This window comes from Dicentrarchus labrax, unplaced genomic scaffold (genome assembly GCF_905237075.1).
Source record: "Dicentrarchus labrax unplaced genomic scaffold, dlabrax2021, whole genome shotgun sequence".
Taxonomy (NCBI): Eukaryota; Metazoa; Chordata; class Actinopteri; family Moronidae; genus Dicentrarchus; species Dicentrarchus labrax.
The window spans coordinates 7065102-7093041 of record NW_026136702.1 but is presented as its reverse complement, the minus strand read 5'-3'; the positions used below and the strand labels follow the sequence as shown (position 1 = coordinate 7093041).

General features: G+C 41.3%; 3 protein-coding genes across 7 annotated transcripts in view; 1 reads left to right on the top strand and 2 right to left on the bottom strand.

Annotated features, from left to right (window-relative positions):
- Nucleotides 1-45: 45 nt before the first annotated feature.
- Nucleotides 46-8356, top strand: psap (prosaposin). The gene is made up of 14 exons (XM_051419408.1): nucleotides 46-216; nucleotides 3084-3217; nucleotides 3403-3477; nucleotides 3577-3702; nucleotides 4277-4492; nucleotides 4600-4743; nucleotides 4839-4895; nucleotides 5934-6098; nucleotides 6204-6296; nucleotides 6401-6584; nucleotides 6703-6866; nucleotides 6950-7030; nucleotides 7237-7344; nucleotides 7574-8356. The coding sequence occupies exons 1-14, from the start codon at nucleotides 183-185 to the stop codon at nucleotides 7607-7609; spliced, it is 1617 nt and encodes a 538-aa protein (XP_051275368.1). The 5' UTR covers nucleotides 46-182; the 3' UTR covers nucleotides 7610-8356.
- On the bottom strand, nucleotides 8353-14429 carry slc29a3 (solute carrier family 29 member 3). Of its 2 annotated transcripts, none has more exons than XM_051419419.1 (7): nucleotides 14301-14429; nucleotides 13270-13385; nucleotides 12739-13160; nucleotides 12022-12104; nucleotides 11307-11533; nucleotides 10497-10659; nucleotides 8353-10092 (listed from the first exon to the last, which is right to left on the bottom strand). In XM_051419419.1, exons 3-7 carry the CDS (start codon nucleotides 13054-13056, stop codon nucleotides 9468-9470), a joined length of 1416 nt encoding a protein of 471 aa, XP_051275379.1. In that variant the 5' UTR covers nucleotides 13057-13160; nucleotides 13270-13385; nucleotides 14301-14429; the 3' UTR covers nucleotides 8353-9467. The 2 variants fall into 2 exon arrangements, with proteins under 2 accessions (XP_051275379.1, XP_051275385.1); XM_051419425.1 differs by having other exon boundaries at nucleotides 14320-14429.
- Nucleotides 14430-16711: 2282 nt separating this feature from the next.
- Nucleotides 16712-27940, bottom strand: part of unc5b (unc-5 netrin receptor B) — a 48479-nt gene continuing 37250 nt past the window's right edge. For 2 of the 4 annotated variants that reach the window (XM_051426821.1, XM_051426831.1), the window contains 9 exons: nucleotides 24545-24739; nucleotides 23799-24164; nucleotides 23617-23704; nucleotides 22991-23165; nucleotides 22665-22904; nucleotides 21098-21247; nucleotides 20394-20558; nucleotides 20100-20278; nucleotides 16712-19586 (listed from right to left, as the gene is read on the bottom strand). In XM_051426821.1, coding sequence (XP_051282781.1) covers nucleotides 19421-19586; nucleotides 20100-20278; nucleotides 20394-20558; nucleotides 21098-21247; nucleotides 22665-22904; nucleotides 22991-23165; nucleotides 23617-23704; nucleotides 23799-24164; nucleotides 24545-24739 — 1724 coding nt within the window. In that variant the 3' untranslated portion in view covers nucleotides 16712-19420. Of the gene's footprint in view, nucleotides 19587-20099; nucleotides 20279-20393; nucleotides 20559-21097; nucleotides 21248-22664; nucleotides 22905-22990; nucleotides 23166-23616; nucleotides 23705-23798; nucleotides 24165-24544; nucleotides 24740-26935; nucleotides 26969-27940 lie in introns of all 4 variants that reach the window. The other 2 variants (XM_051426810.1, XM_051426801.1) reach the window with 2 other exon arrangements.

Genomic DNA, 27940 nt, shown 5'->3' with positions numbered 1-27940 from the left:
ATACTTAAATGATCACATCATACAGACCGAGGCAGTCACATGTGTAGTCAGCTGACAGTGAGACATCATAAAGGCATCAACAACCCCCCCCCATCCACCCGCCTGCATTGCAGTACTTCAGTCTAATTCAACCAGCACCGAGAAACAGACAGACAGACAGACAGCCGGGAAACAGCGGAGTCATGCTGCTTCTAACTCTACTTTTCGTGTCCTCAGGTAATGTGAACACGCAAGGAGTACACTACTGGGGGTTTATACGTTGTCGGTGATGGGATTGGGACAAATGTCAACCGAGAATAAAGCATCTTTGGTTGTGTAACAAAGTGCGTTTCAACATTAACGACGCGGAAACGTGAAGTTGGGGAAAAATCCGCTAACGCTAGCTGGTTTTGTACTTGATGTTGTTCCAGTGGGGACAAACACACGATGTAGGTTTTTAGTGGTTAATTTGCGACAGATTAAAGCTGTGAATAATGTGTGTTACGTGACTCTTGGCTGTTTGCCTTTTGAGGTTTAATTTAAAGGCGTTGTTGTTGTTGTTGTTGTCGGCCCCGTTCACCTCACGTTAGCCTGCCAGCTAACGCGAGGTAGCTTGCTGCAATTACGATTTAAATAGGCTTTATTTGTTCTTGTAGATGTGTCTGAACATCGCCATAAAGCTTGTTATCGGAGCAGGTAGCTTTGAAGATCCTTTGTACGGTGGGGTATAATGTTAGGTTAATGTTTTCTCATGAAAACAGAAGTATTTTTTTTTAAGATCCGCCCTGAAGTACCTGCTCCGACCAGCTAATGTAGCTACTGTACTTGCTTCTTTGTTGACCCCTGGTTTGGTTTTATAAGGAAGTTTGGATAAAATCCAAACCTGCCTGTTTCATTTCAGCTTTTCGACTGTCTGTTCTCGGTTTTTTTTGTTCCGTCTTGAAATGATACGTGTAGTTAATGTACACTTTAATCACTAATGGCCTAGCTAGGTTATCTTTATGTGCAGACAAAACTGGGTCAGTGAAACCTACAGAAGTTGTTGCTGCATTGAAGCTAAGCACAACTTGTAGACAACTAGGCTATTAATACAATGACACATTCTTGACTTGGCCTTGTGGCGTTTGAAATATGGATATGTCTGTTTTTTAAATACTTTTTATCAAAGCACAAGCTGTGGTTTCTTGCAATCTACTGGCAATATTGGTTTCTCTCAGTCATGGTGTTTGTGCTTTGTGTGTTTAGTGCTTATCATCAGTCTGACTTCTGGTTAAATAATAATTTTTTTTATACAGTGTCACATTCTTGCATGTGCTTGCTTGCAGACATTCCTAAATGGTGCATGTCATGAGTTTAGGGCTCAATCATATTCGTCAGCAAGTGTTTTGTATGCTTTTCTTTCTGCTGATGTGTAGATTTCTACATGGAAAATGTCTCATAGGTTACTTGCAGTTGTTGAACAATGCAGTCTGAATCCTATTTAATGCCCTTTTGCGCTTCACTTGGTCATGTGATGTTGATTTCACTCACATTATGATGAGTTTTCTGTTTCAGAATCACTCTCAGAAAGTGAGTCAGGTATATGCCAGTAGATGTCTTTTTTATTTTTTTATTTTTTTATTCTCTGCTGACTTCTTGTAAAACAACCCCCCCCCCAAAAAAAAACCTTGTATTCTTTGTCAGATAATTTGTTTTTCTGCTGTGGGTGATTTCCATAACACCAATAGAAATATATATGCTTCCTGCTGCCATGTTTTGCATGCTGTAAACTGTAAAAGTGTTATGCAGAGATCTCGTTCTCATGGACACAGTATGTCTACTTGGGAACAGCTTGTTATTTTGTCTGCTCATGTGACTCAAGTGGAGGGTGGGAGTGCCCTGCCTGCACTGTAGCTCTATTGGTATGAACTGTGAGCGGGGGGTTAAACCACCAGTGTAACTGGGTGGTTTTTCAAGGTTTATCAGTGCAGCCTGACCTGTATTGCCAATTCATGATGGTTACATTTAAGGCTACCCACTGGACTTGGGCAACTCTTGCACACTGACTCAGTTTATCTTCTGAGTAAACAGTTTTGTTTATATTTGCTTTTATTTCCTATTAGACATTTTAGTTAGATATAGTTACAAATATAGATTTTCTGATTTAAGAGAGATGATTTGTATCTTTTTTTTTTTTCTCTCTCCTTTCCCTCATGCAGGGTTTAAGGGAGTGGTAGAGAAAACAGGAAACAAAGCCCAAAACTATTAGGTTCTTTCCCACATCACATTTTCTATTCAAAACGAAACCACATAAAATGGAGAACTGTGAACAATAACTTCTTTTTTGCATTTACCCAAAATATTATATTTGTATCCTATAACCCGTATACCAGTGTCCTAAAATAGGTGGATATGTAAATAATAAATCCTCACCAGGGTGTTTCTTCATGGTCTGTTGCTCTCACTCTGGTATTGACAGGTTGGTTTCGGTGGTCGATGGCGGTAAATCATGTCAGATTTAGAGGCATATCGTAATGAGACAGTAGTTTGAGCTAACGTTCCTTTTTCCCCTTTTTTCTAGCAGTTCTAAAAGTTACGAACGTTTACAATTCTCAGTGTTTGAAACTGTTTTTTAGCTTCACAGAGCAGAGACACTGATTTATTTTGGCTTCCTCAGTGACAGGACACAATGCATTTGGTTGGTTTAAGGGAGACTGGAGTAAGGATGTACCAAACCAAGACATGGCAGATGATTGAGCCTGTCTTTAACTGACAGTTGTTTCTTTAAATAAACCTGCAGATCAGTGTCATAGTTAAGTTAATATCAACATCCTCCTTTTGTTAATGTTTAGAGGAAGTGTGTCAGCTGTAATTCCCCTATCTGCTCATCACTGGCATTGGATGTGGTAGAGCCATAGCAGCTAATAACAAAAAACTAGTATTGCCAATACTCCCTAAAGGAAGAAATATGTAATATGTAGAATTAAAGACATTCTCTGCTTTGTGCATTATTTACTTCTCTAAACCACAACATTATATCCAGGAGTATGGTTCTGTCATGTGTCTGCTTTCTTATCTTTTTAGTAAAAGATCTCTAAAATGCCTGAAATGTGTCTCCTTTGCAGCTGTAGCAACCCCTCTGCTCGGCACTGAGCAGTGTGCTCGTGGCCCACCCTACTGGTGTCAGAATGTAAAGACCGCGTCTCTGTGTGGAGCTGTGACTCACTGCCAGCAGAACGTGTGGAACAAGCCCCAGATGGTGAGACACAGTTTTTTTGTTTTTTTTCCCTATGAAAATGACAAGTGCCGTTCATATCTTGCTTGTTCTAAGAATAGTATTGAAATATCACCAACAGAAGGCATGCACTCTTAAGTTTCATGCCTTTCTTAGAAAGCTTTGGGAAATATTGTTTTTTATTTACACAACCTATTGTCTGGTTTCAGAAAACTGTGCCATGTGACTTGTGTAAAGAGGTGTTGATGGTGGTAGAGCAAATCCTGAAGGACAATGCCACTGAGGTAAGATAAAAAAATCCTGTGTGTTAAGATATCTTTTTTTTTTTTAAGACTTAAACATTCATTTGGAAAACTGATATCTGGTTATTTCTGTGATTGCAGGCTGAGGTTCTTGGGTACCTGGAGAAGGCCTGCCAGCTCATCCCGGATCAAGGTTTGACCGCAGAGTGCAAGGAGATGGTAGATAGCTACTACCCCATCCTCATTGGAATCATTACTGGAGAACTGGTGAGCATTGTCAACCTGTCTGTCAAAGTCTTGGCCTGTTTTTAGTTTAAATATGGATTGAAAACCTGTGGTGGAACACTACAATTTAGCCTTTTTTAATGGTGCCATTACAAGGTTTGTATTTACAACCATATTTGATGCTTTCAGATAAGCTGTAAACAAGCTTTGCCAAAGAACTTATTAAAGCTCATTGGAGTTTGGTTTGTTGTTGGCACTGTCTAAGACTCTTAAGTAAATGATCCAACTGCCCCTCAGTGTCTGTATGTGTGTGTCTGTGAGCAAAGTGCAGCGAGCTGAATAAGGGCTATTGATGGGGAAGTGAGTCCCCGTCGAACAGGAACAGAGTAGTCGTTGTGTAATGCTGAACCTCGTGACTGGAAGCGTTTGGTGTAGTTTTCTTTGTTTCAACTGTCACCTGCTCTCTTTTAGGCTTTAAAGCTAGGGGATTGCTATTTACTCCTGCTTGCAGCAAACATTTTCAAGAATTAAAAATAAGCACTTGACTATAATGTGACAAAATGTGTTATTAAAAGTTGTGGTTTGTTTTATTTATTTACTTATTTGTTTTTTTAAGGAGGATCCCGCTGTGGTGTGCGGAGCCATGGGGCTGTGTCAGTCTCAGCAGGCAGCCCTGGCTAAGGCTCAGACCCAGGACCAGCTCATGTCCAATGAAATCCCTCAGATGGACCTTTCCCAGCGAGTGGCTCCCTTCCTCCTCAATGTGCCCGAGCTCCTCTATCCTCAGGAGAACGCCAAGCAGGAGGCCCCCAAACAAGAGACTCCAAAACCGGTACGCTGTTCAACTCCCCTCTTCAACGACACTAATGGCAATATATTCTCCACCTGTTGTTGATGAACATCCTCCTTATTTTGCTCTGAATCTTGCCTTTCCTGTAGGAAGGTGATGCTGTGTGCCAGGACTGCATCAAGTTCCTGACTGACGCTCAAGCAGAAGCCAAGGAGAACACCTCATTTGTCGACTCTCTCATTGCAAACATTGAGAACCAGTGTGACCTGTTGGGGCCAAGCTTGTCTGCAATGGTGAGAATCTCATGAGTGGAGTACATAGTTTTCTTTGTCAAATGTTTTTCCCCCCCTTGAAAATGCTGTATATTAACCTGTGTTTCTCATTGCAGTGCAAGGAGTATGTGGGCCAGTATGGCGTGCTTGTGGTTGAGCAGCTCATGTCCATGGTGAGTGTTCGAAGCTTCCAAATTCATGTGCTATACTTATTTTAAAAGAAGTTTAGGAAAACCTTTTTGTTTGTTTTTTGCATATTTAAGCCGCATTATAACAAGAATGGTCATTACATTATTCTAATACTCAATAATGAGCTTAATGAACTGGTCATCAAAACTAATGAGTCTGTGATAATTTGTCTGTTTTGGTGGTGCTAAAGCCCATATCCAGTCTTGCCGCAGCACCACCTGGCCTGCTGATTTCAATTTATTCACATCTTGAAATCGCTTTCTGTCTTTTTAATTTTTTTTCTTGCTTTCTGTTGTCTTTTTCCGTCTGTGTTACGTTTCTCCCCCTCCATTCATGTTGTCTTGCTCTGTTTTCTCTCTGGGTTTTGTGTGCTGCTCTGCAGGAACAGGTAGGTCTTTCTGTGTTCAGCCTGTAGCCTCTTAACCCTTAGCTCTGCTTCTTGTGCTGTCCACTCCTACCACTACTCACCTGACACTGTAGAGACATTACACTGGAGTGCCTGTTTGAACACTACAGCAAAGGGCCACATTCAGATTCTCTCCTGTTTCTTGAGATCAAACAAGCATATCGTCCTCTCATATTTAAAGTATGCTTGTGACTTTGTTTGCATAAACAAGTCAACTTGGAGATTCACTGGTTTTTACTAACATTGAAGTGGCTGTCTCATCAGAAAAGCACCATCTTTATTGTGTTGTATATGGCTTTATTTAACACTAGCTGGTTTTGTTGGATGCCTCAAGAGTCAGAGCTGCAGAAGTAAAAAAAAAAAAAAAATGCCGGAATGGGTGTTTGTTGGTGTGTGTTTGGAACTGGTAAAAGAAGGATGTGTTAGATTTTTTTTTTTCTTTTTTTTTTTTTTTTTTTTTAATATCATAAAAACTTGTGCATATTGCATGGGTGGTAATGCTTTGGAATAATATGCAGATTGGAAGCATGTGGTTTATGCTAACCGCATGCAATGTGACAAGTTTTGTAGACCTTTGGCTGTGTATCCTGAAATAATTGTCTGTTTTGATCCTCAGCAACCCAAGGATATCTGTGTCCATGCTGGCTTCTGTGCCGCTATGAAGAAATCCGTTCCAATGCTGAAGCTGCAGCCTGCCAAGACCGTTCCTGCTGCCAAGTCTGTACCTGCTCTCAAGCTTTTCCCTGCCACTAAGGTGGAGTCTGCCACTGAGAAGTCTAAGGTAAGTCGTGGTGTCATCCACATGTGACTGATATTGATCGAGATAAGTCTGTTTTACTGCACAGTGTTGTACATGCACATGAGATTTGCCTCCTTTGTGTTCCAGCCAATGGTGCGTGTGCGTGATTCCCCAACCTGTGCCATCTGTGAGTTTGTGATGAAACAGTTGGAGTCTATGTTGGAGGATCAGACTACAGAGGTGGGATGTGTGCTGCTAGATATATCCAATATGGCCCTGAAAATCTACGAAACTGCTGCCAACGTATTTCTGTGCAGCCAAGCTCATCTGTTTGTCTGTTTCAGGAGGAGGTGATTCAAGCTGTGGAGAAAGTGTGCACATTTCTGCCCCAGTCTCTGAGTGGCCAGTGCAAGGACCTGATTGAGACTTACGGCCAGGCAATCATTGAGCTGCTGGTGCAGCAGGCTGACCCCAAGACCGTTTGCACCGTGTTGGCACTCTGCAATGGTGCCAGCCGCACATATGTCCGTAAGTTGTCACTCCTTAAAGCGCTTTGAAGGCAAATGTTAGCTTTGTTGACAGCAGAAGTTGTGCATCTGTATTTCCTCATGGTAATAACAGTGACTTCTGTTCTAATTCTTTCCAGCTGTCCTCGACCAGACTCGCTTTAAGGACGGTGCCTACTGCAAGGTGTGCAAGATGGCCGTGACTTACATTGATGAGATTCTGGAGAAGAATGCTACAGAGGCACAGATTGAGGAGGCTGTGAGGAAAGTGTGCAGCTTCCTGCCAGATTCTTTCCAGACGGAGGTGAGGAGTTGCATCTTCTTACCATGTGTAACTTTTATCCTCATGTGACAGCCTTCCAATAACCCCTCTGTGTCTTTCAACAGTGTGACCAGATGATTGAACAGTATGAGCCAGTGCTTGTCCAGCTGCTGCTCCAGATGCTGGACCCAGACTTTGTCTGCATGGTAAACTAGATAAATTCTTAACTAAATACCATTTTTATCTACCTTACCAGGAAACATAACTCAATTAATCCAGGACCTCTTGAAAAATTTACAAAATTCTTGACATTATGGCAATTTCTTTTTCTTTTTCTATAGATTGTTGGTAATGGACAGTAAATGTTATAGGTTTTTAAGCATCTGAGCTGTGTTTGTGTGTTTTGTAACAGAAAGTGGGAGCCTGCCCTGAAGCTAACCGCAGGCTGCTGGGAACAGAGCAGTGCAGCTGGGGACCTGCATTCTGGTGCAAGAACATGGAGACAGCAACTCGGTGCAATGTGAGTAGTCAAGTCATATTTTGACACCCAAATGTGCGTCCCCGTCCCCAGACTGGGATTATGGGGCGTTTAATTTTTCAAACCGATGACTGCAGTGACTTCCGCTATGCAATAGATGTTTCCCTTTTTAAAATGTATTGCATGTCACAATTGATTGTTTTCAAAACTTATTTTTATCATAGAAGTTTGCTTTGAGTGGCTCGTCTAACCAGTTGTTTCTGTCTTTTAGGCTGTGGCTCACTGCCAACGCCACGTGTGGGTATAGAGGAAGAGGAACAAACCAGCACAAACTGACCTGTAGGGAATTAAAAAGAAAATACTGTAGTGCTGCTTCCCACTTTTAATTTTTGTCCTGCTTTCTTTTTTAATGGACTTACATGACTGCAATTTATGTTTGAATTAATGTTTTGAATGATGTCATGGTGGAAAGGGACTGGACATGTTTTTTTCTGAGTGGGGGTTGGGGAGGAGTGATTACAGGTATAGCTCAGCCTGTTACTGCTTCACTGAGCAGAAGTCACAAAGCTTCACTGTCTGGATTCACAGGTTTGCATTTGGCTTTTACTAGCTAACAGTGCTTGCTTGCTGGGTGTGATGTGTGTTAAAACGCACATTGAAGTTTCACATGTTGTATAATGTTGACATGGCATCAGATTTCTATTCCTCTATTATCCCCCCCCAAGCTATATATGGTTCCTGATTGCAGGAGAGACAGCTCAGTGTGTTAAGAATGACTGGCATTACTTTTAGCAGTATGTCTGATCCTTAAAACAAAATTTATATTTTGTAGATGTTTGTGTTGTTGTTGTTGTTGTTGTTGTTTTAAGGAGCTGATATGGAGGTAAGTATTCTAAGTGTACCTCCCATTGTTTGCACTCTTCCTACTGTTTGTAAATCACTGCGTTTCTAACGTACAGAAAACATCTCAAATTCGATTGTCGTCTGCTTCAAAGCCTGAACCAACTGTCGGTTCTTCTGTAAATTTTTAACAATTAAAAGCGATCCCAATCCACTTGGTTCCATTTATTTTCTTTTGCTGGAAACTGAAATCCCAAGTATTCCTGTCATGTCTGGGTCATTTAAAGAACACTCCTTAACTTTCCATATACAATACCTATACTTGTGTATATAATACTGTGACAAAACTGTCTGTAATCTGCATGTTGCTCCTGACTTTCCAAATGGACTACAAAAAGTGTCTACATTAATTTCTCCTAAGAGGTATTTGCTTTAGTCCAGCTCACTATCAACTTGGGTCAAACATTGTTTCAGATAGATAATGTACAACAGTGAACTTTAAAAAAAACAAAATAAAAAAAGTTAACTGTAATTTAGTACATTATTTGTAGTTTGAGAAGTAAAGAGAACAGAAGGTTAATTGTGCCCAAGTTGCAAAGATGGTATAATTATTTAACAAGCAGACAAAGGCTTGTAGGAATAAGATCAAATATTTACAGGTTTACTTCTAATGGACTCAAGTGCACATTTGAAAATGATGACCAAAATAAATGTTACTGGAAATGGTCAGGCTGTCCAAATTCAGTTACAAGGTTTACAGAGCAAATACAAATCCACATGTTCATCAAAAATTAGCCGCGTATTCCAGCTGTCCCTCAACCAGATGTGGTCATTCTTTTCCATCTGCATGTTTTTATTAAAGTTTAACTAAAATAATAACACCCTCTGCATAACTTATTATATACCACAGTATTTTACCCATTTAAAGTAAATCAATGTGTTCAAAATGTGTGTAATAAAAAATAGCTTTGTTAAATCAAGTGTCCCTGATTACAGAGATTGCTCATGTTGCTTGGAAAGCACCTTCCTGATCTCTAATATGTAGAGACCAAGTCATGGCGGACAGAGCCCTGAGGTTCACATCATGAGCCACATCAGTGTAAACAATACACACATTAATGTGAGGTATGAAGGAGTCATGGCTTTATGGTGAAAAGTGGAAATGAGAAGCTTATCAGCACTTTTCCCTCATGGCAAACAACTGACGTCACTTGTGCGCTTTGTATCACAGTCACAGTTCTGGTATTTGTCACTGCCCAGCTACTGCCCTTTGAATACCATTATACCACTGTAAATGACTAAGTCATTGCTTAGTAACTGCTTGGTCAGATGTAGTGCACAATAAGCACTGAAAAAGCAGATCCAACAGCCAGTCCCAGAGTGAGGAAGAAGGACATGACCACTCCTGTGGCCTCTGCCAGCTCCCGAGGTACCACCTTAGGGCCATAGATCATTGGCAGAGTGCCTAAGTAGCCATTAGTAAGGCCTAGCAGGCAGTTAAAGACCACAGGGTACAAATCATGGGTGAAAAGCACAGTGTGGAGGTGGTCCCTCGGCTGGTAGTTACAGAACATGAAAAGTGGCACCATGATGGTGCGACATAGCACCAGTACAGGCAAGACTCGGCTGGTGGGACCAGGGACCTGCAGCCAGGCCGTGGCCTGCCTGCCACAAAAGTCTGCCACGTTGTACAGGAAGAAGCTGGTGAGGGGCACAAAGTAAGTGGTTGTCCAGGGGCTGCCGCTGTCTTTGTGGACAGACTGGATTCCTGAGGATACTGCAGGGAACACCATGATAGAGATGCAGAAGACGTAGAAGACACTTAAGCCGAGCACCCACGTCTTCCTGAGGATAGGCTGTAGTGGTGGGACGGAGACTTTTGCTCCCTCTGCTGCTCCCCCCTCGCTCATCACTCCTGAACTGGTGCATGTTGCTGCCAGCATGTAGTGTCTAGAGAGAAGACAAGCAGAACACAGCATGCTTTAGAATAACTAGTACATCTAAAATATTAATTGCATCAGTCGACTGTGTTAAATGTGACATCAAATCAAACAGTAGCCACAAATCTTAAATGCACATACAAAATAACCGGAACAGGTAAGCTTAGAATATTAATTACAATTAGTTTGAAGTAATTTAACTTTGGCACCATCTGGTGGTAGTATGAAGAATGACAACTACAACATCAATAATAATAATAATGCACACTGTTAAACTATAGATAACAGTGTCATCTATAGTTTCCACATTTTACAGTACAAAGGAGGATGTTATCATTGCCTACCTTGTAAATATGGGTTTGACAGAGTGTATGTCTCTGTATGGGAACCAGAATATCTTTGACTGCTACTGACCTTGAATATGCCAGCTTGGGCAGCAGCAGATATGTGATGATGCAGAGCAGGATGAAGATGTCAGCTGTCAGGAAGTAGGCCAGAGCGCTGTCTGTCACATCCTTCGCCAATGCCAGGTCTGCTATTGAAGCTACTGCACTCAACGTGCCTCCCATTGCCTGGCCTAGGACAAAAAAAGGACCAGTTTATGTACTCAGTCAGTCAACAGACACTTGAGCTGCCTAATTTCCAGCTACCTCTATATATTAAACATAACTATACATCTATCTTTTTTTGCAAGTACATCAGAGTTGACAGGAAATTAGGGAGAGAGGGGGACAACATGCAACAAAGTGTCCCCAGGCTTCACCCGGAGAATGTTATGATTATATGGTCAGCTTCCCAAACTCCCCTTTAGTTCATCCATTTTCTATACCTGTTTATTCCTGTTCTGCACAGCACACAACGAGTTATGCTAATGAGGTCAGTAATTAAACCTGTTAATTAACTGAAAAATGTATCTATGAAAGTATCTAGCAATGCAGTGAACACATCTTTAAGGCATTAGAGATCTGAAGTCATTTTTTTGAGCAACATCAGTGCTTCATTCATATGCAAATATATGGAACAAGTTGCTCCAAAATGAGGTCTGCAATCTGTTCTTTAGGAGGACGATGACATAATATAGTCAGTTATTTTGTCAATAAACCCTTAATGAAGCTACTAAATAGTGTATATGTATGGATTTCAAGACAGAAGAAAGTTACTTGTATGATGGTACTGTATAAACTACAGTACAGCTACAAAGACCATGACCTGATAGGACTGTACCTGATATAAGGGCCTGAGAAATCCTCATTGGGAAATGCCCACTGATCCCGAACACGCTGCCAGAGAAGAGGTTGGAGGCTCCGCTGACGACAGCCACACAGGCCAGCGTGCCAATAAAGAACTCCACCCGGCTGTCAGACACGTCTATCTTCACTAGCACCGTGGTCAGCACAAACACCAACAGGATGACAAAAAGAGACGACAGGATCCGCACGTTGGAAGACAACCTACCAACACCGCACACACATAGATGATGGGATTAGGCAGGAGTTTCTCAAAGATCAGTTGATCAGCATAAAACAAAAATGAAGCAGATGTTTTGTACAGTTTTGTTTGATGAGTACAGTCTTTGTACAACACACTTGTGAGGCAGTAAGCTATTAATTATGCACACAAATAATAAATATAAAATGTACTCTGCTGCAGAGATGCTGTTCAAAATGACAAAACATCCCCTATGCTCCATGTTATCTCAGACCAGCACAGACTGATCAAAGTCCAGAGGGAATTTGAAGAGACACAAATCATTTAAGGTCAGAGACATAACAGTAATCTAGATGGGACAGATGTGGCAAACAATTAGTTCACAGAACAAGTGAAACTATACTATATGTACCTTATACTTTATATCATGGTAAACAGCATGAGAGACTTAAAGACAAAAATCTGAGAGGAGTGTGCTGTGTGTATGTGTGTGTATGTTTGGGGAATCAACCTGTTGACTAGGAGATAGTTGAGTATCAGAGACAGCACTGAGGGCACCGTGGAGGCAATGGCCAGATAACTTTCAAAGTAGTCCTGTGAACAGTTACAGAAAGGACGAAACAATTTGCTTGAATAAGAAAAGACACACTCAAATACTTAAAATAAGTGTCTCACCCAAAATAAGAGGAAGTGAAAGGAGAGGGGAGAAATATACACACGTCAAATCAACCCAAGCATTAATCTTAGCATAGCAGCGATCTGTAGAATTCATCCAGACCATTTAATGGACTTGTCAGCAGTTTATCTTGCCTAAAATAACAGCCTGGCTTTCATTGTGCTGTTCTTATAAAAACAGGCCCATTCTGGCATAACTCCTGCAGAGAGACATTCTTTTGAGATTGCTGAGGAATCACAACATACTAAATGCCACCATGAATTTATTAATAAATTCCACACAGTATGGAAGCAGATCTCATTGACCCCTTTGCCTCTACCCATCTCTACCTTTATCTTAGTTTCCCCTCAACAGCCTAATGGCATTACTAATTCTATAATTGTGTTGCGAGGGATCTCTGTCAGATGTGAAAGGACACTCAGTCCTCACAGCTGTCACAGGATTGTCACGGTGCTGTGAAAAGCATGGAGAATGGCACAAATGTGCATCTTCCTGTGTACACACATGCACAATAAACACAGCGCTGTTGTATTTAGTATCCGTCACACTCACACTGAGGTCTGAACGTTGCTCCTCATTACCGCTGCGATCAGTGTTGTTACTCAGTTTGTAGAGCCAGTAGTGTTTGGCTGTTATGAAGAAGTTCCAGGGCAGCAGGGAGCCAATGCCCAGCAGAAAGAAGATTATGTACACCAAACAATAAGAGTCCTCTGGGCTGTAGCGCACGGCCAGAGGCACTGACGAATGTTTGGGTAAGAGTGATGCAGAGGGGTCTTCGCTCTCCTCATCCTCAGATACTTGGTGGTTGCCAAGACCAGTGGGAATATAGGAGGAGTTGAGGCTGGGTTGCACTGGCTCTGTGTCGTCCATTTTCACAGACTGAATAAGCAACGCTCACAAAAGGGAAGACAAAAGAGAAAAGGGAAGGTTGAGGCAATAGAAGAACAGTAAGACAGGAAGTGTTGAGGAGAAAGCTGTGGAGAAGAATAAGAAGAAGAAAAAGAAGAAGAAAAACAAGTTTAAAAACAAATCACTGCATAATAATAATGTTATAGCAATAAATGGGGTTTGGATGACACTTACGTTTACTTGTGCTTATCCAGAAAAGCAAAAACAGACTGTGTTTGTTGAAGAGCCATAATCTGGAGAGGGTTGCTGTAGCTGGTAGAGATCAGTCCAACTGTCCAGATCCTGTGACGCTGCAGAGCAAGGAGTCACATTCAACTCTGAGAATTATCATTAAATTCTGGGCATACTGACAGGTATTTTCCAAAATGAAGACGCTGTACTCAGCACACTGAACCATTACCTCAATGAGAACCAAAAGGTACACAATTAAACAATGACTCATCAACCATGATTCAGGTGATGTGGAATGTGACATGGAGCATGTCCTTTTCTCAATGTGCCACTTTGATGTAAACAACTGGATTAACGGCTTGGCAATTCCCAAACTAATGCTCCAGACAAAGCCCTCCATCCGCATTTACCACACCTATTTCACTACAGATGTAATCACTACAGTTTAATCTGCAAACCACAACCACCACTGTCAAAAGCAAGTAATGCATGATGCACGGAGGAACAGTCATGAGATAGAAAGCTGCAACCTCTGGTCCTATTCCGGCTGCCACTGACAGAAATAGGCTTTCACTCACTTGCACAATAAGAGGTTATTACTCTAACTATTTAAGGAGGTTAAAGGAAGACGGACACGGCAGTACAAAGCTGAGCTTGCATCCTAAAGCATCATGTGTGCAACTAATGAGGAACAAGTATTCACATGATGCTTACCCAAGAACAAGCAATTACAAAGCCCTTCAGACTACACTGAACAATATGCTTAAGACAGCTAGATTCACCACCGGGTTTTTTTTTTTTTTGTCACTTCCCATTGCAAAAGTACACTGCTCACTCTGTTTCCGTCTGATTTATTAGGTTTTTTTTAACGCGAGCAGGCATTTAAAGTTGTATTTGTTTAGCTGTCTGCAGACCAACACGTAAACTAACATCAGAGGCTAACTAGCTAAAAGCGGGTTCCCTGTACAAAGTACCCACAGACGTTGCTAACTTACTCGACCCGTGGCTTCATTAAACATAAATATAGACATCACCTCATTGTTAGAGACTCACTGGCTGCTGCTTCTGTCTTTGTAGAAGTGTTACACCGACACCGAAATCCATTTCATAGCCCACCTCATTTCTGGTCAGCTGACAAACATTCTTCATTGTGCTTCAACAGCAACAACAACACGACTTCCGGTATGGATCCTTCAGAATAAAATCACTATCTACGCAAATCTAACCCAGACTGATTAAAAGCGTATATTTTTCACAATAAGAGTGTAATTAATGTACGAGAGACTCGATCCTAATTTAAAATATGAAATCTTAAAAGTAAAAAGTCTACAAGCGGCTTGGTTCTACTAATTTTTTACCAACTTACAATGTGTCCTTTTTGAAAAACAAACAAACAAATAGTTGTAGTATGGGGATCTGCTCCAAAATTAAGAAAGATATCAAAAAGCTGTGTACTTGCATGTGATAGTAAACATAAAAAAATACATTTAACACTTTCAAATGTACAGATTTAAATGATAGAGAAACTTCATTTATAGTCAAACCGAGCTTTTACAGAGGGATTTCTTTAAATTTAAATTCTATAAAAGAAAGTCCTATATCATTAAGAAACTCTATAAGCCACCAATATTGAACTTTAAAATAATAAAAGGTGTAGCATATGAAACCTTTGTGAAATCTGTATTGAAATTCCATTGGATTTTGATCTGTTATCTCTAAAGTGTGGTTTGTGGCATATGTACAATCTGATCAATGAACGATAATAAAACTAGCATAAAAAATCGTAAGTATTGCAATAAAATATTATTTATAGCATTTATCACAGGTAATTCCTACACCGTCTATGCGGCTATGTGGCTTTGATATTATAATGGACAAAGTCATGTTTGTTAATAGGAAATGAATCTACAAATGTCCCTTATTGTTTTCTTGTACAGTACAGTGAAATACAAAAGCATGTGATACTTCCCACATATTGTAAATATTCCCTGTTTATTTAAACCAGAATCAATTTATTATATTGCAGCACATAGTAAACTGGCTTTTGTTGAAAAGTGTGGGTTAGCCTTCTCATTTACCAGTAGAGGGCCCCAAAGGTACAGCATATCCAGTTGAGTGTTGCTACACCTATCTGGAATATGAAAACAATTAGAGCTCCTGTAAGAAGAAATACGACTACTCTTTACAGTCAGACATAACGCATTTTGTGTATCTTACTGGAGTGAGAACATGCAGACTCTTGGCTCTACTTGACACATGCGCAGACACCACTGGACTAAACTAATCATTATCAAATGAATTACTGTCCAACTGTGAAGCCTATTCAACTTCACAGCTGCTGAACTGCTGTTTCCCCCTTCACAACTACAGATGTAATTGTGCAGGACCAATCTGCACAAGTAATGTACAACATTGTTTTTCTAAAATCAAATAGGCCAATGAGGCCTTTCTCATTTTCTTTTTAGGAAGGTGCATGGGTTTGTATATTTTCAGGAGAGAGCATTATGATATAAACCTTAGATGCTGTATGTCTCAGTGCATATGCTCACATATTTATTTTCAGAAATATATATTTTTATTTTCTGTTTAGAAAAATGTGTTGTAAATGTTGTGAGCCATGTGTATGCATGTACTGGCATCACATACATAATGTCCTTAAAATAGTTTTTTCACGCCTGCGTGATAATGATATATTATAGAATAATATTATTCTCACTGATTTATTCACTGAAATGTAACAACAACATCCTGTGTAGAGGTGAGGGGATTGGGTTGAAGCTGCAATCAGCTTTTAACTGTACAATCACTTTATGTATCATAAAGGTTCAATTAACTCATGCACTGAAGGGTGGCATATAAGTCCTCAATTAGCAGTGCATGTAATGAAACAGGTGCAGTGTTGCCTGCCATTAACAGAATACTGCAGTGCACACTCACCATAGATGACTCACTGTGATATTTGTTCTCAACATAAGAGCCTAAACTGACGAATCCCCACACATCCTGCACTTGTAAAAAAACAAAACAACCGAGGTTAGAATGCTCCATCTAAATGACCAGAGTCAACCCTTAAAGGCCACTTTTAGTGTCTCTCAAACCTTGTTAATTTGAAGGCTAGACAGCCTGCCAGTTAAATGCTTTCAAAGCTAAATGGACCTAAAGGGAATTTTCCAATGAGGTGTGAGGAAAAAGAGGGTCAGGCTGTGTAGCTCTGCATTTACTGTGAAAATGGGGTGTAATTGATAAAAACACAGATGCCATTTAACAGAGATTTGTCCTGCCAAGGAGCTCCAAAGAAGTCTGCAATTTGGTGAATGGATTCAATGCAATGCTGCTCCTACATTGTTTGGTTTTGCAATAACAAGTTTTAATCCAATAACAACAGACACACACACACACACACACACACACACACACACACACACACACACAGACACACACACTGTTGTTAAACTAAGAAATATAATTTATTGCATAAAAATTATATTTAGTTACAGGTAAGAAGGCTAGACGTTTATTTACAATTGGTACTTTACAGAGATAAAATAATATCACTGAATCCATTTTGTTTTTTTCGTAAAAATGTCTGTCGTCTTGAACAAATGCTTAATTCTTCTCTTTGATGGGAGCATGGGCGAATCCAGTCCAGCTCTAGCATGATCCAGAGCTATGGCCAAAGATCCAACACACACTCAAGAAATCTGGACGAATAAACACTGTAGTCTACAGCTAGCCAGTCTCTGTAACAAGATTCGAGGAAAGAAAATAGTCCTGCAGTGTTCAGGGATCCAAAGTACTGAACTGGTCATGTTCAGAGATTTCCTCATGGGTAAAGACCTGCAGGGCACGAGTCCATGATGTTAGTCACAACTTGTTTTGTAGCCATTGCACCATCCTTTTTTTTTTGATCTTCCACATGTGCTTTTTCAGTACTAGCTTCCTTGGTCAGAGATCCAATTCTTCCAATCCATCACCAAAAATGCTAAACCACTCTTAAACCACTTTAGGTTACAAAATCAAAACCCTGTCAATGCCCTGATCTGAAAAAATAGAATTACTCTTCCAGGAAACAAAAGAAGTCAAAATGCTTCACTTTTTCTTTTGTACTTGCATAGCACTTACAAAGAGAAATGACAGATCTTAAGTGTGTGCACATACTGCGTGTGCACACCCACCTGCCCACACATACCCACTCACTCAACACATGCTCTCTCTCTCTCTCTCTCTCACACACACACACACACACACACACACACACACACACACACACACACACAGACACACTTGTGTTTTCAGTTCATTCACACAAAACAGTGACATGACTCACTGCTGAAGAGGAGGGATACTGCCTGTGTTTTGGTTTTTGTGGTTTCAAAGATATGAACACTTTTTTTGTTTTTGCTTTGAGGGAGAAAAAGACTCAATAACACACAGAACTTAAGTAATGACAATGTTATAGATGACAGCGTTTCAATTTCCGTCGAACAATAACTGACAGAACAATATTGATAATGAAAATAGCTTGAGGACCCTGACCACAAAGCAGGCGGCTTAGTAAAAAGGTTAACAATATGTTAAATGAAAGAGGAGAAATGATGAGTTACAGGGTGATGGACACATAGATAAGTGGTGGACAGAGAATAGATTGAAACATGATGCAGTTAGTGCTGAGGTAATTTTTATGGTCCCTTGCTGCCTAGTTGATTCAAGGCAAGGCTGATCTATTCTGTAATATTCTGAACAGTGGAAACTGCCCTCGGTTACAGCGAAGCAAAATGCCTATGGTATATTCACCTAGACATCTGACCATCTCTAATCATGTTTTACAGATTATATTTTACATTTTGAATAGATACACAGTATTAAAAATAACAAATAAACATGGTTTTGTTATTCACAACTGAGACATCCACTGTGCTCCCATTTGGCCCGCTCTGCTAGAATCAAAAATAAAACACAGCAGCTCAGTAGCCTAAAGAAGCACAGATGACAGAACAGGTTCTATATGATCGTTAACAGCAATTACAAAGAAAAATAAAACAAAGAAACAAAAACAATCCACAAATATGGATAATAACTTAAAGAGCGTTCCCCAAAGGAAACTTTTAAGGGATGACCAGAGAGCTCTCCTGCAGTTTGTTCTCGACAGATCGGAGGAGTGTGGCGGAGCGATAGAGGAATGCGAGGAGAGATGAAAGAGAAACACCCCTGTGAGTCGGAATGATATGCCAAGGCTTTGAGGCATTTGTTGGTACAATATAAAGAGTCAGTCAGTCTAGTTATCTGCCAATTCTTAAACAAACTTCACAATTCGCCCTCCTACGACAAAGAAGAGGCAGCTTTTATTTTCAGCTCAAAGCGATACGCTCAAGCCCTCAAACCTTGAGGGTTCGGTCCTCATGTGAATTGTCGTCAGTCGAAGAAGACAAGAAATCCTAGCCTGTCTGATTCCGAGCCGGTTAATGACCAGTTTGTCCGTGTGTGTGTGTGTGTGTGTGTGTGTTGGAGTGTGTCTGTAGCCTGAGGAGGTTGCAGACAGGTCGGTGCTGCCTGTCATTCACTGCACACACAGAATGACAATGGAGAAAACAAAAGCCCCTGCCATGAGGTGAGATGGTGGTAAATCGCGCACCTTCATTCTGCTACGGTAACATGGGTAATCCCGCGTTAACGTTGTGTTTTTGTGTTATTGTGCGTGCCTTTGGGTGTTGAATACATGGATTTTTCTTCTGTTTGTCCCAAAGCTGTCTTATTTATATACAAGAATAGTGTCATTTTCAATCATTGAAGAAGACAGTCATCACCGAATATGACAGATGACTTAACACCCATTTTACGCCTTCGTAGCCTCAAATTGGTTTCACATCTTGCAGATGAAACATTGCTTTGGAGGATTCAAGCTGAATCAGGTTAGCAGTTATCATGGGATGGCCCGCATTGGAATGGGTTACTGTGGGTATGTAGCTATAGTGGCTGATCAGGGGGCAGTGAAAATGAAGACGAGGCAGAGGTAATACAGTACATGAAGGAACCAAAATGCTCTGTGGGCATCTGTGATTTGTGCCAGGGTGTGCATATTCATAGGCAGGTATCATTATTTTCATCACGGTGGTGAAAAAAAATGTCTTGCTTGCTCTCTCGTTTCCTTGACCAATCAACAATCCCCATCTGTTGTCATGACAACTAGCACCTCACTTTTGCCCATCTCCTCCAGCGCGGTCGCCAGAGAGACCAGGTCTGCGTCAGCTTGGTGACAAGCTTCCCATAAGTCCAGTAGAACACCCGTGGGGCTAGGCTTTGTTGCAAAGTAGTTCAAGTACCTAAAAGGAAAGAAAGACCATGCAAGTAGGAAGAAGAAAAGAAAAAATCCATTACTGATTGCAAACATCTTCAAGTCATTAATACTGTATGATGAAAATATTGCTGGTACCAATTTATTTTGACAGTCCAATATTGATGCCCAACGAACTATCATAATTCACACAGCAGGATTAGCTAGTTAGCAAGATAAAATATCTTCTGAAAGAAATGCATGGCTGAATCATATTCCTGAACTTAATATTCAAGTTTGTTTACATCAATGCGACCAGAATATAATATAATGTTTTTCACAGTTGTTAAATTCTTCTGTTCAAACCCAACTCTAAACTGAGCCCCTTTTTAAATCATAACCCCATACATCTAACCTCAGACAGTGAATATCTACATCTACACCTTTTACACAATTCTGAGTCATCACTTGACAGTAGGAACCTGAGTATCAACACTGGACTCTACAGCTAAAGCGTGACCAAAGCTTCCTTTCACACATAAACATGGGAGGCAGATCTGACCTGTCAAAGCCCAGACTGCGTGCCAGTAGTCTCCAGTCACATCCCCGAGCACTGGGCGCATCCAAACTGGCACAGATCTTCTGGCGAATGGAGTCAGGCAAGCGAAAGGCATAGGGTCCCACTTGAGAGGAAGGCAGGCATGTGCCTCCTGAGGGGAGGGGCGAGTGCGGTGGTAGAGTCTGGATTGACAGAGAAGGTGAGAAGCATTGAGGCCAACCATTGTATTTTTTGGTATAGCTGTATGGCTTTCATAGCAATTTTATGCACGAGCATTATTTCCGTTGTCAGCGTTACCTCCTGAATATCCGTGTGCAGCTGGAATATCTGTCCCTCCCCTTCCACCTGTCGCACACAGATCTTACAGGTGAGCTGTGACACAGCCAGGCTGCCTCTCTCCAGGCTGAAGGTGCAGTGCAGGGGTCTCTGACTGCCACTCCAGATGTGATAGAACGGGATCTCCTGTAAACAATGAAATTATATTAAGAGGGACAGCTGGGGTAAAAAAGGTCTCTACACTGTGATTAAAGTAGCTTTGTCCTGAGCAGCACTATCAGGAGGGATCTAGAACACGGTTTCCATTCAAGGAGAGTGCAATATGCTTTATTTTGATATCGGGTGTTTCCACCAACTGGGTATCAGAGGACAATTTATTTCTAAAGTGCACTGTCCATAAATTAGGAGCACTATCAGATTTCCTGTTTGTTTATTCAGAGAGGGTTCAGACTGCAATCTCGGTGCTGCCGCCAAGAGAATGCAGCACAGGGTTTGGATGTTTACAACAGCAGCGAGTAGTAGGAAATCCACAGGCTATGTTTTCTGAGAAAATAGACATTCAACTATGATGTCAAAAGTTTGTTAAACCACAGTTTTTGCAAAGGACTTATGTTTTAATAATCTGCATTATTCAGGCTGATCATGATTTGTGCTCTGTGGATATATATACATATTAATACACATAATATTGTAATAGAGTATCATCAGCATTTTGAGTGTCTCACCTGATACTTTGCCAGTAGTTTGCTTCTCCAGTGCGTGTGAGGAATGTCGTGAATGGACAGGCGCAGGTTGTGGTAGCTGTCTTTGAAGAACAGCGGCTTGGGATCTTCCAGCAAAACTCCACCTAGACTCCTCTCCAAATCCAGCACCTCCTGCACCGAGGCAGAGATAAGATGGGCTTAGGGACATATTTATTTGATCAATTTCATGATGGGTTTATCATCCTAACACATTTCAAAACAGGTTTTCCAAAAATCCTTAATTAAAATGTGGGGTGCATTCTCTAAGTTGGTGTCTCCAAATGGAAATGTGTGAGAGCTAACAGTTTGAAAGCTGTTTGAACTTTAGCAGCCAGAACTCATGTAATGTGATGCCAGTAAACTGCACACAGCACGCTCATGTTTACTACCCCGGCTGGTCTGTGAACACTTTATACAAAAGGGACCGACAGAGAGAAAATACTTAACATCAGTGAGTCCAACTTGCTGTTTAGCAGGGTGTTTGTATTGTGCTGTACTATTTTGAGTCTTTCCTTCTGGTGGCTAAGAAAGATTCAATAAGTGATACGAGAATTTGATTTGGGCCAGTAGTGTGGATCTGCAGGGCCTCAGTTTAGAGCGGATGGGACTCCTCTATTGCCCCGGACTACGATGGAAATGAGACATATTAACTTCTGTGTTATTATGCTGTGGCATGGTTCATATTTCATTATTTCATAATAGATTTAATCTGTGTCCTTTGTTTTGTTTTTGTGACTGTTTGTTTGTTTATTAAGATCCCCATTTGCTTCTGCATAATAGTCACTATTCTTCTTGGGATCCGCACAGTTTATGAGGTGACGTGGTGATACCATACACATATACGCACTCATATTACTCTTCACAATACGCTAACACAAAACATCATAATGTACATCTACTGTAAATAAAACAATACCAACTGACGCAATTTAAAGTCACAGACAAAAAATTTAAATTAAAAAAGACTAAATATGTCATGAGCTAGCAGATAAATATAATTTCACCTGGAATGTACTTAAGATATAAGTTTGCTCTTAAGTAATGCTCTTTTAGCACTATTTTAAATATTTTAAAAATGTATTATTTTGTTTTGTAATGATGATTTGTAAGTGAATTTCATTCTACCGTTGCAGTAATGTACGCTGAACTGATGCGGTTTGGATTTTGGTACCTCCACCACCTGACTTGTAAAATAATTGTGTGTATCTGTGCTAAAGGATAGTCTTTTGTAAAACAGTTAGAGTTTTTGTTGTTATGACATTCCTAATGAAAACCATCAGTGAATACAGTAAACATAATTTTTGTTTTGGGACTATTTGGACAAGTGTGTTATATGTATGTCATTTATGACCAAACCAAGCTCTATTTTAATTGCACTTTATAACTAAAGCTGACATGATGTATATAGTCACATTTTACAAAATCTTGGCTTTTGCAGCTTTAACTAAATTACCAGTAATGCACTTATTAATCCACACCATAAGTATAGTATTGCCAGACTGACAGGTCTGAAAGGTAAAAGGTCAAGTGACAAACACAAGAGCAGCACCTTGAGTGCATGTGGGGTGTCGTGGATGCAGTAGATACGGAGGCTGTAATCCAGGGAGAGGCAGGGTGCTCGGGGGGCGAACAGTGCCAGCTGCAGGCGTTTGCAGGCTGGCTGTGGGGGGCACGACTGGCCCACCAGGCCGTACGTTCCCAGCTGTTCCATGAGAACATGACAACACTCCTCCTCCAGCTGGAGGTAGCACGGAGACGACAAAGTCTCCTCTCCTACTGTCAGCACCTCCTGTAAAGAGACCGAAGTAGGGTTCGATGATGACACATCTGCCAACAAGAAAGCCATTATCTGGTACCAGTCAGAGGCTGTCTCACCTCCCATGCCCCCTGGTGTGTCTGTGTCTTGAGTGTGAGGGTCCAGTCAGGTGTAGGTGTGTCTAGCTGGGCACAGTGGGGCAAAGTAAGAACCACAGGACGATTCAGCAGCATACCAGACGGGCCACAGCTCACAACAGGACTAAGTACAGTCTGACTGCCCTCAGAGGGTAGCCTGTAAATGTCAAATACACACACACACACACACACACACACACACACACACACACACACACACACACACACACACACACACACACACACACACAGGGAGAACACCAGGAGTCAGTTGCCAAAACATCACACTTGATTTATAAAAGAACATCATGGCCACGACACGGTTTTGAACATGCTGGTATTGACGTATTTGAGGCACACTGAATATAAAACTTCCAGAAAATTGGCAAGAAATTAATCCAGTCCAATTTTAGTGTAGCAGTTGAGACAAGTTGATACATTTTTTATCCTTGGAAAAAGTGATAGAACTTGCAAATAAACTTCAAGTGGTTCGCAGTAGGTGAGCCTTTGCCTCAGAAAACTTCTGATTGAGGTGAGAATGAGGTCTATTCTGCCTTAGTTGTGAAACAGATGAGTGAAATAGAGGAATAAAGATGGAGGGCACTCACGTCGTTTTGTCCCACTTGTTGATAATGAGGTACATCTCATAGAACTTCCCCTGGGGGATTGTGCCAGGGGGGACCAGCAGACTTACACCTACGGGGGAGAAGGTATCATGACTTATCTTGTCTTATCCTGAATTCTGGTTTAATTTGCATGTGAAAAGCCAGCTGCATGCGATATATGTTACCTGTATTGGGGATGGTAAGGCGTCCTCCCAGATTACCCAGGGTGGCACTGGTGCTCAGCCCAGGTTCTCTGGAAAGGGTGTGGCTGTGGTAGTCTCGCTCTCTACCCACGGTACCCACCGACTTCAGGCTGAGGATCTCCCCGTCTGAGCAGATGTCTGCGGGGAGTTCCAGTGACGAAAGAGTGGAGGAATTATACACCTTGATTTTGAGACTGGGCAAGGGGTCCAGCAGGGGAGAGGTGGTCATGGGGATCTTGTGGGGGCTGTCATTGACTCCCTGCTGCAGAGAGAAGAGAGGCCCACGGAAAGCCCCCGCTGTGGCTGTCAGATCCGGAGGAGCTGAGGGATGCAGAGGGTGAGGGTTATCTGTAGACATGGGAGAAGAGAGGAACTGTTCTCTTATCACCAGAAACGACACAGGCAGGCCTGAGAGTGCTAAAATTGACGCGAGTGAAACGGATTAATGTTGCTAATTAATATTTGATGGAAAGTACAAGAGAAGGGATACCATGACAAATGCTTAAAGTGTAAGAAATGTAATGCAGTAAAGAATGGAGAATTGACTAAGCGAGATGAGATAATGGTATATTAATATATGTGATGATATAAATAGCTCTGTGATAATGAAATTAATTGTGAGGAAGTGCTACAACAAGTCAAGTGAAAACAAGAAAAGTTGTGAAAAATAAAAACAAAGATAAATTGTGTATGAATGTGTACTGATGGATGTGTGTGTGTGAGCATACCCTGTCTGGGAGGCTTGTAGTTGCCAGGGTGGAAGGCGGCGGTGAGAGCAGACGAAGAATCGGTGATGTCTCCATGGAGATGGCGGCATCTGCGGCGATATGCGAGCACTCCCACGCACAACACCAGTATCACACACAGCAGCAGGGCCCCCACCAGACCAGCGTAGACTGCTACACCCATACCTGGGGCCAGCGCTGAAAGAGGGACAGAAGGACAGACGGTCAAGACATTGAAAAGAGAAACATGTGAAAACACACAGATACAAATGCAGGGGAAACACGAGAGGAAAGAAAATATAATTAAGAGATATCATCTGACTACATATCTGTTGTAGCAGACTAACTTAGAATACAAGTTAGTGCTAAAATGATTTGCTGGTTAATTGATTACTGGATCATCAGAACATCAACAACAATTTTCAATTAATCATTTATCAACACTTGCTTATTCCCACTTCTAAAATGTGAGGAGTTACTGCTTTTCTCTTTTTTATCCGATTGCAAATTCAGTATCTTTGGATTTTTGATCTGCCAGTTTGAAGACACCACTGTGTGCTCTGAGAGACTACGCGATTAATTGAAATTTAATCAGTAGATCAATCAATAATTAAAATAATCAGTACTTGCAGCCCTTGGGCTGCCACAGCTGAAATTGAAATCCTCAAGGATAGGTTCACATTTGCACTAAAAAAGACTGTATGCCAGATGGGTACTGGCGCCAATACTGACCTTATTAGGTGGATCAGGTATCAGCCATGATGTGACCGATCCACATTTAATATAGTTTCTTGGTTAATGTATAGTCACTCATCATGTTACCTCACATAAAAATGATGCCAATGAGATCGATACAGTGAGGTATACAATTTTAAAAGTTAGGGAGTGGATAACTCCACAGCCAGTATGGACAGGAGGAATGATCACAGTGACAGATAACTCCTTCAGTGTTGTTTTAAGATGTGAACCTCTCCTTTAAAGTTAAAGCTTCATCATATCCTTCATGAAATCAACATTAATAAACAGATCCTCCTAGCCTGCAGGGGGCACATCAGACAAACAAAAGTCAGAATGGATTGAAGTGAGGTTGGGGAGGAGGTTGGTTGGCCATAACTTCACCTGCTCCCTGTTAGGCTCCCTCTCTTTTCTCCTTCTGGGTGATTGGTTGTTACTGGTCATGAGGCCTACCACAACCTGCTTTCACCCTGACTCCCCAACACTAGCAGATCCATACCCAGCCCAGACACGTGAACCAGTCACACCACAGCAGAAAGGGGGAGAAGACACGCAGCGAGGTTGGTGGGAGACAATGAAGAGCAAAAAAGAAGGAGCAGACAGGCTGGATAAACAGAGGAGGACGAAGCTGGGGGAGAGGCAATTTGGCAAAAGGGATAGGAAGGAGTAAGATAAGGTGGTGATTTGTTGAGAGGACAGACGGATTATAAGTGTGGTGAGGAGGAGAGAGGAGATAAGGATAGCTGTGCTTGAGGAAAAGGCCCATGTTAAAGAGCAGGAGAGAGTGGGGAACAAGTTAGGAGGAAACCACAGACACTACAGAGCAGCAATGAGAGTAGAAGAAAGCCGGAGGCAGACAGGCTGGCAGAGGAGAGCTCCCATGCTCACGTGGCGCGATGGAACTGAATCCGACAGCCGTCCGCACTTATTACCACAAACTGAACAATAGCGAATTAGGTGCATTACCGTGGCTTCTCTCCCCTGAGCCCACGTCACATTGAGCCAGAGGAATTACCATCACTTCAAATGTAAACTATATCACAGATTAACTGAAAGTCAGACAGAAATCAACTGTTTTTATCCAGAAAGCGCTATGCTTCCACCTCATAGCCTATGGATCAAAGAGTCTCAGCTACGAGTCATGTGATTTTGCTCCTTTCATAGCAGCTTGTAAATTTTTTTCCCACCAACATGTTGGGTTAAAGCCAGTTTTTGAACAGTTTGTTTAATTAACAACAACATCTACGAAACCCTTTGTTGTGACTGTATGTTCTGTTTTCTAAATCTACAGTTGCAGCCAGCTGTTATGTAAATGATGCAGTGTGCTACCATGGAGCCAGCTCAGAAACCTATGTTACGCTTAGTCAACATATGAGACAGGATGGGATAACAACATTCATAAGCAGGCTGGACAAGAAGGTGAGGCGCGTCTTTGCTGGACTCGATCGGAGATGACAACGAAGTGTGGATAGACGGGCTCGATACAAAACGCTGCACGCATTCAGCTCTGCTTGCTAACACAGATGTTAGGACTACTAATATGTATGTGCACACTGGCAGACACACACACACACACACACACACACACACACATAGTACAGTACAAACAAAAACAGTATGATGCAGTGAAAGAGTGAAGTCATGGGAAGGTGAACTTACGATGGCTTGCATGTTCAATAGAAATCTTTTTATCTGTTTGAACAGGAGAAAAAACAAGAGAAGAAGAAAAGGAAAAAACAACATAAAAATGGATGGACTAGTCGTTATGCAAATGAAAGATACAAGAACATAATACAAAGCAGAAACGGGTAAGTAAACAATAGCTCATCAATATGAAAATAGAAATGTAAACATAAAAGGCATACTGCAAGCAAGAAAACATCTAAGAAATAATGACCTCTTCTAGAAAAGTGTGAGAATGTGTGGTACTGTGGAATGAACTTCAGCATAATTGTTTACATAATGTACAAGGAATAAAAGCCTATTAAAAATGACTGTGAAAGACATTATGATCATTTGGATGAGAGTGGCAAAGTTAAAGACAGTTTTGAAAATGAACAAGGATGCTGGTGTTGTGTGGAACATGACGGAAACAATGTAGATTAAAACCGTCTCTTTACACACCCCACAGGATACGTTATCACCTCCATCCCATGAAAAAAAAACCCATCTCTATCCCGACGGGAACAATCTTTTCCAAGATAACACCAATGTGAATCGTTCCTGAGTGGCCCGATGAATATCGAAACAATCTTTCAGGATCGTGCCACTCACTGTATCTCAAAACCAAATAACCTTCTCTCCCAAGCATCATCAAAGCACCAAATGGATTCCCTGACTTTCCCATTCATCCAACAGCAATTTTAATCGACTAGGAGGCAGTGTAGATGATGGTTTGTGGTGTCTCAAAGCATTTTACATTTATGACTGGGGTATTTAGCCGATCCTCAAAGGGATTAACAGTGAGTGAGACATTATAGTGAGCCTCTATTGTTTGATTGTCTGAAGCAAGAAACGCAAATAACCATAATGTAATCAGGACAATTTGTATCCGCAGAATAATCTCATTAATGTGCTAGGAAAATAAATCAGTAACCTGTAGTTCGCCAAGTGACATATTTACAGATTTTCTACAGCACAGTGCTTCCCATCTTCCCCCTTCTG